Raw genomic sequence first — 15,925 nt, 5'->3', positions numbered from 1 at the left:
TTGTTTTCCTTTCACGTCAATTTGTTTGAAAATGTGTAGTTTTTATTTTGAAGGCCATTTCCGGCTTTAAACCGGATGTCACGCGCTAACTTCACCCTCCTTTTCCTTTGCCAGGCGTTCCAAACGGTTGGGCCGCTGCCTCACGCGCCCACACGAGGCGCTCTTCTTACCAGTGGGCACGAGCGCTTCGCTTCTTGTTCGCGGTTTGAAAGACGAGGATCATGGGAGTTGTAGTTTCGCGCTAAGCTTAGCAACCGGCTAACTACACCAACTTCTAAACGGCTGCTATTCGCGACTACTGTGCCTACAACTTCAGAATGCTAAACGGGCTGCGTATAGATGGCGGAGAGCAATGACTGAGGAGTTTGATGAAGATGTGGTATTTGAGGTTTGTATTCCCGCCGCTCGTTTTTGTTCTCGAAAACTTGGTACCGATGCTTTGTCATACTGGGGGGGGGTAAATGTAGCCCAGACGTTTGGTTCCGTCTGCTAGCTTACACGGATAGCGTAGCAAGCTAGCAGGCACCGTTAGCCTCCTCGCTTTTTTCCTTGTTGCCATGCATTGACGATCCAAAACAAATCCCCACATTTGGCTGGCTGCTAACTGTGCGTCCGCCAAGGAGCTTTGGTGGTCATGAGAGGTGCTGAGCCGGGGCTCGGGTGCGCATTGTTGTTGGTGTTTCATCACTACTAGACTGGTAGTTAGAGGTGGGGTGGGGATGACCAGGTCCAATGCGTCGGTTCTGGGAAAAAAAAAAAAAAAAACAACCCTCCACACACACACACACACACACACACACACACACATCTACCTACATCTGGATGGTGACAACATGAGCTGCGACTTCCTGTGACAATGCATGTGAGTAGCATTTTTTTAGTTGTTTGACAGCTGATCTGTGCGTTGTGATGGTTGTGTTCATTAAACTGAGATGAGGCTGTGCAGCTGTTCACAGGCATGTTCAGCAGCTGGGGGGGGAGAACTGGGTCAGGCATGTTTTGGATTCTAGCACGGGATATTTGTCCTGTGCTCTGCTTATTTCATGGCTGATTTTGGTTGTGAGCTTTCTTTGTTCAGGGTAGGAAACGGCATAGCCTGTGTTTATACCTCCAGGAGACGCTTATGACATGATGAATTGTGCTTACGTTTATTCCAGTTTCCATGCAGGAGAGTGAGGATTAAGGCAAATCTTTGGTGCATGGAGAGGCTCAAAAGACAGTCCCGGTGTCTGTGCGAGTGTCTGTTGATTTACAGATTCACATGTGAAGGCACTTAGGCTTTACAGCATTCCTCTCCGAGCAGAGAGGTAAGCTGCATGGAGGAGAGAGGAGGTGAGGGTGGAGCCTCAACTTCAGCTGATGAATCCTGAGGGAAAGTAGACTCGCTTGACACATCAGTGATGGATTTTCCCTCGCTTATCAGAGGCGTGACACCTTCGGATTCACACTGGGGCAAATCTAGGGCGAAATCGGGATGAGTGTCAGCTCAGCCCACATCAGACTCATGACTTAATCACCACATTTTCTCGCTTTCTCCTCCATCTGGCGCTATTTTATCTGTCTCCATTCTCCCCTTCTTCTCGTGTATCGTTCCCCAAACGACTGCTCAAATGTCCGGCCGTCTCTCTTTCTCTTTGCAGAACTCCCCTCTTTTCCAGTACCTGCACGATCTAGGCCACACAGACTTTGAGGCATGTCCAACGGCGTCGCAGGAGGACGAATATGGCGGACAGGAGGGAGACCTCAACTCTCCCGATGAAGATCCACAGAAGTCTTCAGTGAGTTCCTCCCACGCTCGACACAAATCTCCTACATGCCTGTCTTCTCCTTTTTAATACTGTCTCCCTCTAAAAGAATATTGCCTCTCTTCAAATCAGCTCCTAGAGTTGATGGAAACATTGCTCTAATTTCGTCTCTCGTATCTGAAGTTTATTGACCCCCAAGGAAAGATGTATCTTGCAGCCCGATGAAAAGCAGAACACACACAAATGTAATAAAATGCAGAAAACCTCTACAAAACAAGCTTACATAAAACTGTTTATCAGTGACAGAATACATAAACAAATCCTAGTGAACATCCAGCCGTCATAGGCCCAATCATGCATCAAACAATCATCTTATCTTACAATTAATTGCCTTTTTAGTGATGAACATTGTGTTTAGATTGACTAAGTAGACATTATTATTGTTTGAATACCATTACATGTTATTTTCTGTAGATATGGTTATCATTTTGACCAACGACAAATGGCTGTAATTATCTAGGGTAAGTACACATCAATAAAGATGGCTGTAAATGTGCCAGAAGACTTTAATGGACGTGCTTGAAGTTACACAATTCGTCCACTGTTTACGGATACTGGCTACTTGTGCAGTAAAACATCTTTTAAGTTGTATACAGGTGAAGAGGATGCTGCCGGGAAGCAGCAGGGTCTCATTTCTAATAAATAAGTTATGTGGTATTGGATCGGTGCAGACACGTTTCTGAGATTGGTATCGGTGTCCAAACAACCCTGCTTGTTGCGCCCAACCACCAACAGTCCGAATTACAAAAATATTTACATTTTCTATCATGGAAGGCTAATGGAGCAAGTAAGTCCACACTTTTGAGATGATGGAACGTGTGAATTAAAGGAATTTCTGCTTAATAAACCTACTTTTGAAAGAGTTACAGATTAATTTACTGTTGATTGATAAAACTCGCGACAGCAAATAGTTGATTAATCTGTTTATAATCTATTAATCACTTTAGACATTTTTTCATGGAAAAATTCTCTGCTTGCAGGTTTTATAATGGAAGGATTTGCTGTTTTTCTCTGTTTCATATGATTTAAAAACTATCCCTAATATATCCCTTGGTTTAGCACAGTTTGTTGGAAAAAATTAAGACATTTGATGACTTCAACAAGGACTCTGGGCTTTTTTTGGACATGGTCTGCAGATTAATAGATAATAAAAAATGAGTGTCAGTTGCTGCATTGGATTAATCAGATAAAGTGTTTAGCGGTAGATCATTTAAGACAACAAATCAAAAAAAGGATTCTTAGTTGATAAAGAACCGAACAAGTAAGTCGACTAAGTGACAAACAGGGGGCTAACAAACAGTCTGACCTGGGGGCTGTGTGTGTGTGTGTTTGTGTGTGTGTCTGCACATGAGTTCACTGTTGGATATGTGCAGTCAGACAGAAGGTAATTAATTTGACTATTGACTCCAAACAGTGACACATATTGGCACACAACCACACACAGACCGTTATGCGCTCTGGTTTATTTCACTCCACTTCAGTGAGACAAGACATGACAACAAGCTCCTCGTACACACTCCAGCAGGTATTTCGTGTTGCTTGTTCTTTACTCTTTAATCACACACAGCAGATTCCTTTTCAAAAAGAAGACCTCTCTTCTCTCTCGCATCTCTCTCCTGCTGTTGTTGCGATTTTTGAAGAGATAGTCCAAATGTGATTACTGCTGCCAGTGTCTGCTTTCTCTCCGACGTTGTATCTGCCTCTGTGATCGCCCACTTACAAATAGTGTGTGTGTTTTGCTGATATTTACATGTTTGCCAGCTTTTATTGGATCTGTGTGCCCTTCAACTCTGCATCAAATGACCTTGTGAACTTTGAACAGCACTTGCATTAATCCAACCGTTGATGACTGTAGTTTGAGTCGACCTGTGATTCATACAGACGAGGATCACATGACTCTCCTCGGTCTCCCCCACCTCCCGCGACGGGAAACGGCGTTGTGTTTGCTTCGTCCAGGAACTTTCCGTACTTGTGTCATGCTTCCTCCCTCGTACACTGTTGTTCTAAGGAGTTAAGGAGGATGAGGGGTTCAGATGAGACAGGAAAGCTTTGGGTCGTCCCTCGGTGATCAGTTTCCTGGAGCTCAGATAAAGTCGGAGCCGAGGCAAAACACCTTGTTGACGGAGACGGACCACAGTTTTAAGATTTTGGAGGTCATTTAAATACATTTGTATGTTGAAGCTGGTGATATTTAAATTACATTAAAAGGTGAGATTAGGCCAAAACTGGGACTTTAATCCCAAAGTCTTCTGGTTCAAATCCTCAGGCTGGTTTAAATAAATGTGATTGGTGATTATAAACTTCTGTGACCACCAGTATGGGGCTTTTACCTTAGTCCCAGCTGAGATAGTGTAGCTGTGTGAGTATGAAGTGGAAAATGATTTTGAAGGTTGATTTTCCCTCAATAAATAAAGCTAGAAAATCAAAGGTATGTGTCTGATGCTGACAGACAGGAGACAAAGTAAGGTTTTATGGTTTTATTTAGTGTAATTTGATATTAATTAATTATATGACCATATTTGGTGTATGTATTTATTTGTGATAATACTGTTTAAGTTAAAAAATGATCATAAATGTACTTTGGAGAATTGTTTCTAACCAGTATGGGGCTACAACTAACAATAACAACGCTAATGTAAACTTGCATAACAATTCTCCAGTCCCTCCTCTCCTGGTCTCGGTGTATAAATGCCTTTAGGGCTGCAACTCTTGATTATTTTCATGAATGATTAATCAGTGATTTGTTTAGTCTGTAAAGTGTGACACAATTGCAAAGAGCCCAAAGCGAAGTCTTCATATCGCTTGTTTTGTCTGACTGAATTAGAAATATATTCATTTCACAGTTATATTAACCAAAGAAAATCAGCAACTTTTGCATGAGCATTTTTTTGCTTCATGAGTCACTTTGTGTTATTCTTTACTTAGGATTTTGTGCAGAATAAAATATAGATATAGTTACAGATATAACAATTTAGTTTTTAAGCTTTACAGATGCTGGTAGGTGAATTTTGTTACCTTTGAACAACGTAGCTGTTAGCCTGTGTTGTCAGTCTTTGTGCTCAGCTAAGCTAACCGTCTCTTGGCTCCAGTTTTATACTGAATGGGCAGACATGAGCGAGAGTGGCATCAATCTTCTTGTCTAACATCAAGAGAGCCAAACAGAGTTTTTCCCAAATTGTCAAACCTTTCAGCAGTACATGCTTTAGATGTGCTGAGATGTCAAGACACACCTGCAGGCAGACGATCCGAAACCTGGACACTGTCATGATTATGTAAACAGGAATATGAACAACCAGGTTTTTTTGTCCCATGTAAACGCCACATCCCTGAAATAATCCAGAACGTGATTCTGATGCACATTTAAACGCACACAGACCTGCTATCACATACAGCTGTCCGTGCTGAGCGTATCCATTCCCTCACATAGTAGAAATCATTGCAGTGTGTGGAAGCTGGAGTTATTCTCTGCGTGACAGCAGGAGAATACTGATGAGCAAGAACTGCCTGCGCCAGGATGTCATACAGGATGAGAATATGGACATATGTGAGTTAATCTGTACGTGCTTTACATCATCTCGAGTGGGATTAACCGCTTTGATACCGCGAAGAAGAACAAGAGTTGTGGCCTACTTTGAGGGCTGATGGGCAGTGTTGTGTGAATGCCCAATCCTGAAGCTCAGTCTCCCAAACAGTAATCAATACCGCTGCGGCCTTTAGACTAATAACACTTGTGCTTTCCCCTCCAAAAAAAGGGTCAGCTCGCAGGCCGCCCAGTCTGAGTCAATAACGTCATGAACTGGAAACGCACTTCACAGGATGGTGTGATTCTGGTTTCTGCAGGATTTTTTAGTTTTGAACTTGAGCAGGAAAAGAATGAAACGTGTGTGTCATTATTAAAGCCTCAAGATACAAACACCTTTCAGAATGGGGCCCACAGCACGAAACACTCTAAGCGGATTAGTGAATAGTAGATCCTATTCATGATTAGGCTTTATTACACTGTGTCTTTTTAGGCTCTTAGCACTCGCAGGAAACACTTGCAACATTTCAAACAGCCGGAGGTTTGTTTTGCATCGAAATGTCAGCGCACTTTAACATATGAGGTGTCACTCTGGGTGAGTTTGGATGTCCCGGACTGTTTACAGTGGTAGTCAACAGCGCTGGGGATAACTCGTAGGATGCGAGAAATAAAGCGTGCGAGGGATGAAAGATGTACAGACTGTCTCCTTTTCTTGAACTAAAAGAATCCCTTCTCTCCGTCTGTCAGCTTTGTATTTTGAAACAATAAAAGTTTGAGTTTTATTGATGCCGAAAACGTAAACAGTCGGTCGGTTGTAACGACAAAATAAGAATTCAACAAACTGAAGCATTCATGTGGTTTTTGTGCCACAGAAGAGCTATATGAGACCCGGGAGTGGGTGTTTGTACAAACACACATTGCACTTATTGTTGTTGCCTGAAAGCGTTTGTCTCCTGGGATACTCCTTTGAACCGTGAGCGCGCATGTTTGTGAGCGGCCACATTTGTTATTTAATGGCTGTGTGATTCCTGAGAAGTAAAGCCAGGGTAGCAGAAACGACCTGCAGGTGAATCATTTAGTATTTGTATCAACTCTGCTGATCCGCTGGGGCTACATCATATTTATAAAATAACGGAAAGCCCTGCGTAAAAGTTGAATTAATTGACTGAATTAAAACTTTCCCTCTGTGTGTGATTCTCAGGGAGGACGCTTGTGGAGACTGGCTGAAGCCTTGTGGAGATGGAGTCCGATTCACCAGGCGGCTGCATCTCGTAAGATGGGCCAGCACCTGGTAGGTACAAAACAGAAAGGAATGCTGGCAACTTCTCTTTTGTTTTATTTTGGAAGGCATCATTTCTTTTTAAGCACTTTCGTCTGTTTTCTCGTAGGACTGCGTGTTCGGCCAGTACTCGGTGAGGTGCATTCTGGACCAGGACGTGCTGCTGCAGGAGGACGTGGAGCTGATCGAGCTGTTGGACCCGAGTCTGCTCACCCTCGGCTCTTCGCCCTCTGGCTCGTCCGGCCGAGCGAGCACCCTGCCCAGACCGAGCCTCATAGCCAGGCCTTCCCTATGGTGCGTTTTATAAGGAAAGAAACACACAGAGCTGAACAGTGGACGGGCAACATTATTGGCTCACCAGAGAAAACCAAGCATTCGAAGAATAACTGAAATTATGGCTTCAAAAACAAGAGAGTGAACTCATGAAAGTTCTCACAAAAGTAAATAAGGAACTGCAAGGAAAGGATTCTGAAATATTATGTCTTGAAGGGAAAAAGCATTGGAGTGTGTTTATATTGTGTAGTGTTCCTCTTAGTCCATCTCATTTATAATAAGATTTTTGACTTTATTAACTCGTGATCGCAGAATCTTAGTGGAAGATTTCAAGAAAAGAGACTTTGACTTAAAAATAACATGTCTAATGGATGGATTGTCCCTTTGATCCTACAGGGATCCAAACTGCCAAACGAACAGTTTGTGGTTGTAGTAATCAAACTCCCTGCTGCTCTCCTTCCTCAGGGACATGGCGGGGCTGGTCGGCCTGGCTGCGGTGCTGCTGGGTCTCTGCTCCGCATCCGAGGGCCTGTGGTCGCTGGCTGCGGCCCCGTGGGCCCTGGCGCTGCTGGGCTGGGTGGGGCTGAGGGGGGTCATGCTGTGGAGACAAGGCCGCATGCAGAGAGCCGTCCACGCTCGGGCCACGCAGCTCCAGACGCTGATCCACAACAGCAAGACCCTGACCGGACTGTCCCGCAAAGCCCTGCGGCTGGTGCAGGAGACGGAGGTCATCTCCAGAGGGTTCACCCTGTAAGTCGTTTTATATCCATCTATATGCATTTCACCCAATCACATAATGCTGATGTGCATTTCTTATCATGACTACAACTGTCACTGCCTGATTCAAGCCTGCTCAGCTAATTCACTCCTTTGTTGTTAGTTCACCTAACTCAGCTAGCGTGTCTGGAGGTGTTTAATTATTTATGTTAGCACTAATTTAAGATCACTGTCTGTGTCTGTCAGCGTGTATAGTCTTAGCATTGTCTATAGAAACAAATGATGTAGCTTTATACCTCAATCACCAAGTAAAACAGAGGAATGGTTCATGATTTTGGGGAAACTTTCACTATTTTGCTGAGAGTTAGATAAGAAGATCGATGCCACTCATGTCTGTGCAGTGAATATAAAGGTAAATCCAGAAGCTAATTAGCTTAGCTTAGCATAAAGACTGGAATCTAAAACAAAATCCTCCTCCTCCGGTATTGGTAGATACATACTGTTAATTATTGAGCTTCAGAGGTGCTGGTAGGTGGATTTTTGTTTTAGCTGTTTCCCTCTGATTCCAGTCATTGTGCTAAGCTAAGCTAACCAGGTGCCATTAAAGCTTCATATTCACTGCACAGACATGAGAGTCCTATCGAATTTGCCATGTAACTCTTGGTAAGAAAGCGAATAAATGTGCAATCTTGATTCCAAAAAAGTTCTGACGCTCTGTAAAACATACATTTCTAACCTTTTAGACATCAAAAAGATAATAGATTTAATGTTTTACCTAAATTTATGGTTATTTTGAATTTCATGGCAGCATCATGTTTCACACAGGGGCAACAACAGACTGGGAAAGTTGTGCAATGCTCAAAAACACCTGTTTGAAACATTCCACAGGTGAACAGATTAACTGGTAACAGGTGGTAGTGTCATGAATGGGTATGAAAGGGGCAGACTCAAAAGGCTCAGTCATTCACAAGCTAAGATGGGGCGAGGTTCAACACTCTGTGAAACACATGATTTATGAAGGATATTACTACATGGGCTCAGGAACACTTTGTTAGACTGTTGTCAGTAAACAGTTTGTTAGTGAGTGGTCGCATTCTGTTTTTTATTTATGTTTAACACATCTTTTCAACTTTTTTGGAATTGAGTTTGTATTTTCCAAAATGTCGAGCTGTTCCTTTTAATAGCATGTCATTCTGTCTTGTGTTTCTAACACCTGTGTGGTGTCCATGTCTGACATGTCTCAGTTTGTTAGTCTTGTTGTTAGTGTCGTATCGTTCAGTGTTGTGTGTGCCCCCCTGCTTCTTTGGGACGTCTCCACAGTTGTATCACATTTCACTTGTCAAGTTTGCTCGACAGGGTGAGTGCGGCCAGCTCCTTTAGCAGGGCGGGGCCGGGGGCGATGCCACGAGGCCAGCAGCTGATCGGACTGAGGAAGGCCCTGTACCGGGCGCTCCGCACGGCCTTCAGAGCCTCACGTAGAGCCACCTGTCACATGCTCAAGGCATATCCTTTATAAATGTAGTTTTATGTGAGTTTATCTCTTTATGAGAGAAAAATGGATGCACACTTTGTTTTCACAAAAGTGTGATGTGTCCTTAACCCCTCCAAACGTTCCCACTGAACTCTGAGATCGATAACGTGACCAACTACGTGTCTGCGGTGCCTCTGAAGGAGCTGGGGCTCGGCCTGGGAATCGAGCACCTGGGCGACGAGCAGGCACAGGAGCTGACAGATGACTACAGCCTGCCTGCCCTGAAGGTAAGGCCTGAGGGTTATGTGTGGACACAAGTATAGGAGAGGAAAGATAACAAAAAACAAACATAAAAGGGCATAATTCAGCTTTATGTATCGATTGTTGTTTTGTCCTCGTGTAGATGCTCTTCCAGCTGTGGGTGGGACAAAGCTCTGAATGTTTCCGTCGACTGGCTCTCCTCCTGTCGCCACGAAGAATAGAGGAGCCAGAGGAGGTCGCACCCAAAGGAGACACCTCCACCTCCAACCCTCCTCCTCCTAATCCTCCCCTGCTGCACCGGTCCATCGCGGCAGTGACAGAGCCCCTCCATCACGCTCTGGCCAGCTGCCTCGGAGAAGTGCAACGCAGCTACGACTTCCACAGACACTTCGAGACCCAGCTGAGGACGACGGGCTCCGACAGGACAGGGAGAACCAGGGAGAAATGCCGAGAGCTCAACACCCTGCACACCTCCATCCGAAGCCTGCAGCTGCACCTCAAGGCCCTGCTCAGCGAGTGAGACACACACACACACACACACTCACACACCATCCTGACTGCCTTCTTTCTACACTTCCCATAAGATGTGATGAGACTTTAATGACCAGTGTGGGGAAACTGGGTCACTTCATCATCACCCAAACTTTAAAGCTAGACTTCACTCTAGCTCGAGGCAGCACTCTCTGTTTCACGTTGCAGTAACGTATTGTATTGAAAACTTGCCTTGATCTCGTCAGGATGATCATCCTAGAGGACGACCTGGAGAAACTGATGGTGTCCAAAGAACAGCCGGAGTTGACGTTCGAGGGCTACCAGGACCTCAGCGACCGGCTCCACCAGCTGCAGCCTCACATGCAGGCCAGCACCGGCTGCTGGGAAGACACCATCTGCCAGGTGGAGCGCATGCTGAGACGGGTCAACGCCTGTCCAGGTGGGCTGGGTGGAACACAAACACACACATAGAAAACCTACTGACATTAAGGGCAGACACTGTAGGTGAACTGGCAACATGATGATGAGGAAATTAATACCACTCTTGGGGACCGATCACACAAAAATGCAAAACCAGTGTTGTCCTATGGTGCGGTGTGCCTATGCTCATTTACATACATTATGAGGGCAGGTCGTAGCGTTCAGTGCTAGTTCACAACTGTTCTTCTCAATATGCCATAAAATATAGACCACAGAACAGTGACGCCCCCTTTAGTAGTAAATTGGTTTCCATATTTACACTGAGCCTATTTTTAGACTTCCTCCTTCCTTCACAATGACTCAAGACTATAGCCGGTCATGGAGGAAGTAGCTCCTTCAGAATATAGGACAAGAAGCGGACCAATCAGAGCAGAGCAGTCAACACAATACCAAGTTGTTGAGGTCATGTGTGTTATTTTTGCAATAACGTCGGTCTACATCATCTCTGCAGGTAATTCTGAGGGTCTGGATCAGTGTGGTCCTCCTCTACCTGAGATCCCTGATCCTCCTCCATCCTACCCGCTGATCCTGGACAGAGACCCTGTCCCCGAAGAGCTGGTGAGATCAAATGCCCACCGCAACAATATTCGCATCCAAATTCTCTCAACACATTTTAGTTCTGTTTCCCTGTTGTCAATCTGCTTCTGCTTCATGTGAACCAGGAGTGGGAGGCCTACGTGTCCGACTCGGACTCTGACAGTGAAGGCAGAGGGTCGTGGTCAGACATGTTTTCACCGGAGGAACGGGAGCGGCAGCGGCGGGAGAGGGAGGAGTCCCGTCGCGTCCTGTCAGAGCTCAAAGCTGTGCTGGGCTTCCGTGCGTCAGAGGGGGAGAGGATGAAGAGGAAGCAGCTGCTCTTCAACGACCAAGGTCTGCTCTCGCCCATGTCATCTCGTCTCTCTCCTGTCATAACAGTTCATATTTTTGGAATGAGGCTTTTTTAATTTTTTTATTTACAGTCAAAATATACACACAAAAACAAATGAAATGACAAAGTAATATCAAAGCAGCCTTGCTAGAAACATCAGTTTTTCCAAACTAGTCTGACTCACAGGATGTACACCGTTGGTATAAACCTGCCATTGGTCGACTATTTCAGACGCCATTCTCTTTTCCTTCCGCTATCTGTGTGCTACTGTTTACAGAATCCCCGTTTCTATGGGAAACAACACCAACAGCCTCCAAGCTAGCAACCCACACTCTGAAATTGGCAAGTAATCCTAAAACCCTAACCTGGTCGCCAGCTGTACAGACCTAAACAAGCTAGCTGCTGTCACCTTTTCTTTTGCGGCGGTTTAGCCGTTTTAATGCCAAGGCTCGCCGCCCCACATGCAAATGTTCCACACACAAAAAAGTTCCTCCCTGACACTATCATGCAGAGACACCATTGCTGGATCCTGGGCTCTGTGCCACCCACAACGATTGTGGTGGGTTTAAAGAAACACAAACAAGCCGGAGTGTATTTGTCCCCAAGGCAGAATGATAATGCGTGCAGGCAGACCTCTCTCCACAGTGTTGTTAAGCGAGGACCAAGCAAGACTAATTTGTAACTATCTTTGGAAAGCGAGGCAGAAGTGTTGTTTTCCCGTCTTTGGGTGTTTGTGTTTTTTTTGGCTGTTACTTTTTCCACCATCAGAGCTGATTGTATATAAGAAGAAAGAAATAAAGTGTCACCCAAGCATCTGAAAATAAAATCTCTGTCGGGAAGTATAGTCGTGTTATATACAGTACGGTTTGAAAAAAACAAAAACAAAATGAAGCTAACCTTGGACACATTCTTTGATTATGTGTCTATTACAAAACTGAAACCCTTATCACGAATTAAATGTTACTTTTTATTACTAGCAACATTTTTGGAACTGCAGATTATATGTGAAAAATTTAACTCGAGGCTTGTTTTAGTCTAAAACCCCAGAATGTTTTAATTTATGATGACCAGCTGTACCCAGAAGATATTTCTGTTAAGTCTTTCTTTTCTATCTAATAATCAATCATTTCAGTTTTGAAATGCGAAGTTAAAACTGGAACTTGATATATCGATTCAGCCTTAAATGATTTATTTCTTCTTCTTTCTTGCAGCTGCTGTGACGCCGTCAGCTCACCCTGAGAGTTCAGATCCCGCCTCAAAGCCGTCAGACGCTGCGGCTTCTGTGGGATCGGTAGAAAGTGGTGACGAAGAAGGAAACCACCTTTCAGAGTGCCCTGCAGGAAACGAAGGGGAGGAAGAGGAAGGAAGAGATGGCAGGGTGAGGCCTGACCCCTCCACGGAGCCGGTGACGGAGTTCAGCTGTGGTTTGGAGGCGAAGGAGGGGGATGTGGGAGGCACTTTGGTCTGTGCGAGAGGAGGAGGAGGAGCATCCGAGCTGCACCAGTACGACGGGGTCCTGGAGGAGGGGGAGGGCCAGAATGGTCTGGACTGCTTCCTGAACCCTAAAGTCCCCGCTGTCACTATAATGGACAGACTGACGGAGATCCACGGGTCAGCGACGCTCAGCTTCAGCTCCGCCCTCGCAGCTCAGGTGGCGGCTCGCTCCCACTCGCTCGTCCACATGGAGGAGCAGACGTTCGGAGATGATGAGGAGGAGGAGGAAGATGAAGAAGAGAACGACAGACGAGCCCCTGAGAAGGACTAAAATGAAACCCCGCTGCTTTAACGGAGCACTGAGCAGAGACTGTATTTATGTCTGATTGTCTTTTATCGATGGGTCTGTGTTCCATCTTTACTGTTTCTGGTGTGGAGGTATCTCAAATTTACGCCACTATCACCCATCCGTCCATGTTACTGTACATTACCCACAATTCCTCCTGCTCTTTTGCTGTTAAAACTCAGGTACCAGAACCACTACAACAAACATGACCTTTCAGTGTGAAGGTCAGAAGAATGTCGACAGTTTACTCGGTGACATCCACATAGTGTATATTGATCACAGACGCTCAGTAGACGTGGAAACAAAGATTGTAAGAAACAAGTGATTGGCTCCATACATAAAAAAGAAAATGTGTAAAAATGAGATTTTTTAATTGCAGTTTTCTCATCAGTCACTGTTATCAAAGCACTCCAGTCTTGAGTTACTGTGGAGAAGCTACAGGCTGGGGGAGTGGAAAGACTGGGAACATTTTTCTGAGATACAGTGGGATTAACTGTGTTCAGACAGAACACGAAGATATCGCCCGCACGGCCAAGATCTGTCCGTGTGATTATAAAACATCTCTTCTTGAGCTATAATTGAGTTTATCCCAGGGCTTCGTGAAACAGAAATAAGAGGACATGGAAATAACAGAAGGGACGGGAGTTTCAAACAGGCACATTCCCCCAGACACGGCCATTGCATCTGTTGCTCGATAGCTAACAATCAATAATCTATAATGTCAGTTGGTCAGTGGTGGATATGGTTACAGCGGAACGAGATTTTCACAGTACTCAAAAAATGTAGAGCAAATTGCCCAGTTGACTAAAATCATTCTTAGGCTAAAGGTGCTGCTAGCCCCAGGCTAAAGGAGCTACTAGCCCCAGGCTAAAGGAGCTACTAGTCCCAGGCTAAAGGAGCTACTAGCCCCAGGCTAAAGGTGCTGCTAGCCCCAGGCTAAAGGAGCTACTAGTCCCAGGCTAAAGGAGCTACTAGTCCCAGGCTAAAGGAGCTACTAGTCCCAGGCTAAAGGAGCTACTAGTCCCAGGCTAAAGGAGCTACTAGCCCCAGGCTAAAGGTGCTGCTAGTCCCAGGCTAAAGGAGCTACTAGCCCCAGGCTAAAGGAGCTACTAGCCCCAGGCCAAGCAAGCTTTCACACTGGCCCAATCCTAGGGCTGGGTAATCGAACTTTAAATCTTTTATGCCCTCGAAATCAATCAAACATGGGGCTTAAAGGTGCCAGCGTGAAAGTACACAGCTAAAGTAAACCTAAGGCCTAAGAATACAGTATTACACAATTATTAATATAATTCACAATGACCCTTTAAAGGTATGAAAACAGAGCAGTTCTTATGCTTTATTCTAATTGTTTAAATATTATGTCCTGACAGGCACTTGACAGAAACTTGATATAAACTTGACATTTTTTTAATAACACTAATACGGTAGAATTCAACACTGACGATAAGCAAATGTTCATGAGATGATAACCGTGAGTTTTCACACTGCAGTATACTGTGAAACCGATACACCAACAGAACAAGTATTCAGATCTTTAACTCAAATAAAAGTAGCTATAACTTACCAAAATGTCAAAATACTCTATTAAAAGTAAAAGTCCTGCATTCAGAATTCAACTGAAGCTTATTGCCGGTGAAATGTAGCAAAAGCGTCACAAGAACTTGTTGTGCAAATGAGTTAAAAGTTAAAAACTGATTTTTCAGGACTTCAGAGGCCTTAAATTGTACTTAAGTATAGTACTTGAGTAAATACTTTATTTCACCACTGCAGTTGGGACATTGGATGTTTTGGTCACGCTAACACACGATCACTTTGCCGTCTATCTGAACACACCTCGAGCAGGACGTTGATCCCAGAAGACATTAATTCTTACAGATTTGAGAGGGGAGCTCTGCAAGAAGAGGAAGTGAGATGCTATTTTTACTATCAGCTCTTTATTTTTATCCATCTCTCTCTGCTGTCTGACCGGACACAATGGGGGGGTGGCGACGGTAACGCGGACACATAGCCGAGCACACGTTCACGATCCTATTTGGAATACAACGCTATTGTTGTCTAAGAATAATTCATGAAGACTGAGAAAAATCTGTGTTTACAGGGGAGCGAAGATAAAGACGGACTTGTTTGTGACTCGACACTTTAAAGACTGAAGCGTGTGGCATGAATTCACTGAACTGTGCTGCTGCGAGGTTTAAAATCAAATACCTGTACGGGTATAGTAATAATTAAAAAAAAGAGGTGGATTTTCTCTCATGTGAGGGCAATCTATAACTTTATGTTTCATATGAAGTTGCCATAAGAGTCTGACAGCCCTGATGTATGCCCCCCACCCTCCTCCTCCTCCACCTTCCCCGTCTTTCTTGTCACCATGTCTGCCTTGTTCTGACCCTTCCTACACCCTCTCTCTCTCTCTCTCTCTCTCGGGGTGAGGTCTACCCCCCTCCTGCATTTTCCAACGTGAAATAAAACACCATTCTGAAAGTGTTCGTTGTATCCCGAAGTCTTTTCTGGCGCTCGTGTTTCAGAGACTCTCACGCTGTGGGGGGAAAGAAACAGGTTTGGTGAGTCACCTGATATGTTATGTGGGATTTTGCACAGCAGCTGGTGTTCCCCCTTTAAAGCGTTCGTGCCTTTGGAGACTTAACATACAGACGTGATGTAGTGGGCTGAGGACTTAACATGCAAGAGCCCCTGTCTTGGGATTTAATACATTTAAGAAGGGAAGCACCATAATTCAGTAACTCAAGCGCTGACCTTTTAGCTGGGCATTAAACACATCAGTACAGGATCTGACTCCCCATACTGATTGTGCAGTGAAGACAATACAATGTGCATCAGGTGGGAGTTTACCTGCTTCTATATTTACCACAGCTTTATTAGTGACATTGTTTTATTAGGTTGTTTTGTGTTGTAGCGTCGCCACCTAGTGGTCAATTCTGTGACTGCAGCAGGTGTTTTTTTTGCCAGTAATGCAGTTTT

The 15,925-nt window shown here is 44.7% G+C and overlaps 1 protein-coding gene across 2 annotated transcripts; it reads left to right on the top strand.

The window, feature by feature from the left end:
- The first annotated feature begins 229 nt into the window (after positions 1–229).
- Positions 230–15,430, top strand: vezt (vezatin, adherens junctions transmembrane protein). Of its 2 annotated transcripts, none has more exons than XM_073480543.1 (12): positions 230–388; positions 1,641–1,778; positions 6,527–6,616; positions 6,714–6,898; positions 7,343–7,627; positions 8,951–9,097; positions 9,205–9,352; positions 9,469–9,842; positions 10,064–10,257; positions 10,750–10,856; positions 10,961–11,168; positions 12,378–15,430. In XM_073480543.1, exons 1-12 carry the CDS (start codon positions 353–355, stop codon positions 12,929–12,931), a joined length of 2,466 nt encoding a protein of 821 aa, XP_073336644.1. In that variant the 5' UTR covers positions 230–352; the 3' UTR covers positions 12,932–15,430. The 2 variants fall into 2 exon arrangements, with proteins under 2 accessions (XP_073336644.1, XP_073336643.1); XM_073480542.1 differs by having other exon boundaries at positions 8,939–9,097.
- The last annotated feature ends 495 nt before the right edge of the window (positions 15,431–15,925 follow it).

The sequence above is a fragment of the Pagrus major genome, chromosome 14 (assembly GCF_040436345.1).
Source record: "Pagrus major chromosome 14, Pma_NU_1.0".
In the NCBI taxonomy this organism is placed as follows: domain Eukaryota; kingdom Metazoa; phylum Chordata; class Actinopteri; order Spariformes; family Sparidae; genus Pagrus; species Pagrus major.
This window is presented reverse-complemented; position numbering and strand designations above follow the sequence as displayed.

What these genes read in the sequence shown, in the direction of transcription:
- vezt (XM_073480542.1), top strand. Translation starts at nt 353, where the DNA reads ATGACTGAGGAGTTTGATGAAGATGTGGTATTTGAG. An exon ending in ACAGCCTGCCTGCCCTGAAG is followed by an intron (nt 9,353 to 9,468) that starts GTAAGGCCTGAG and finishes GTCCTCGTGTAG; the next exon opens with ATGCTCTTCCAGCTGTGGGT. An exon ending in ACCCTGTCCCCGAAGAGCTG is followed by an intron (nt 10,857 to 10,960) that starts GTGAGATCAAAT and finishes CATGTGAACCAG; the next exon opens with GAGTGGGAGGCCTACGTGTC.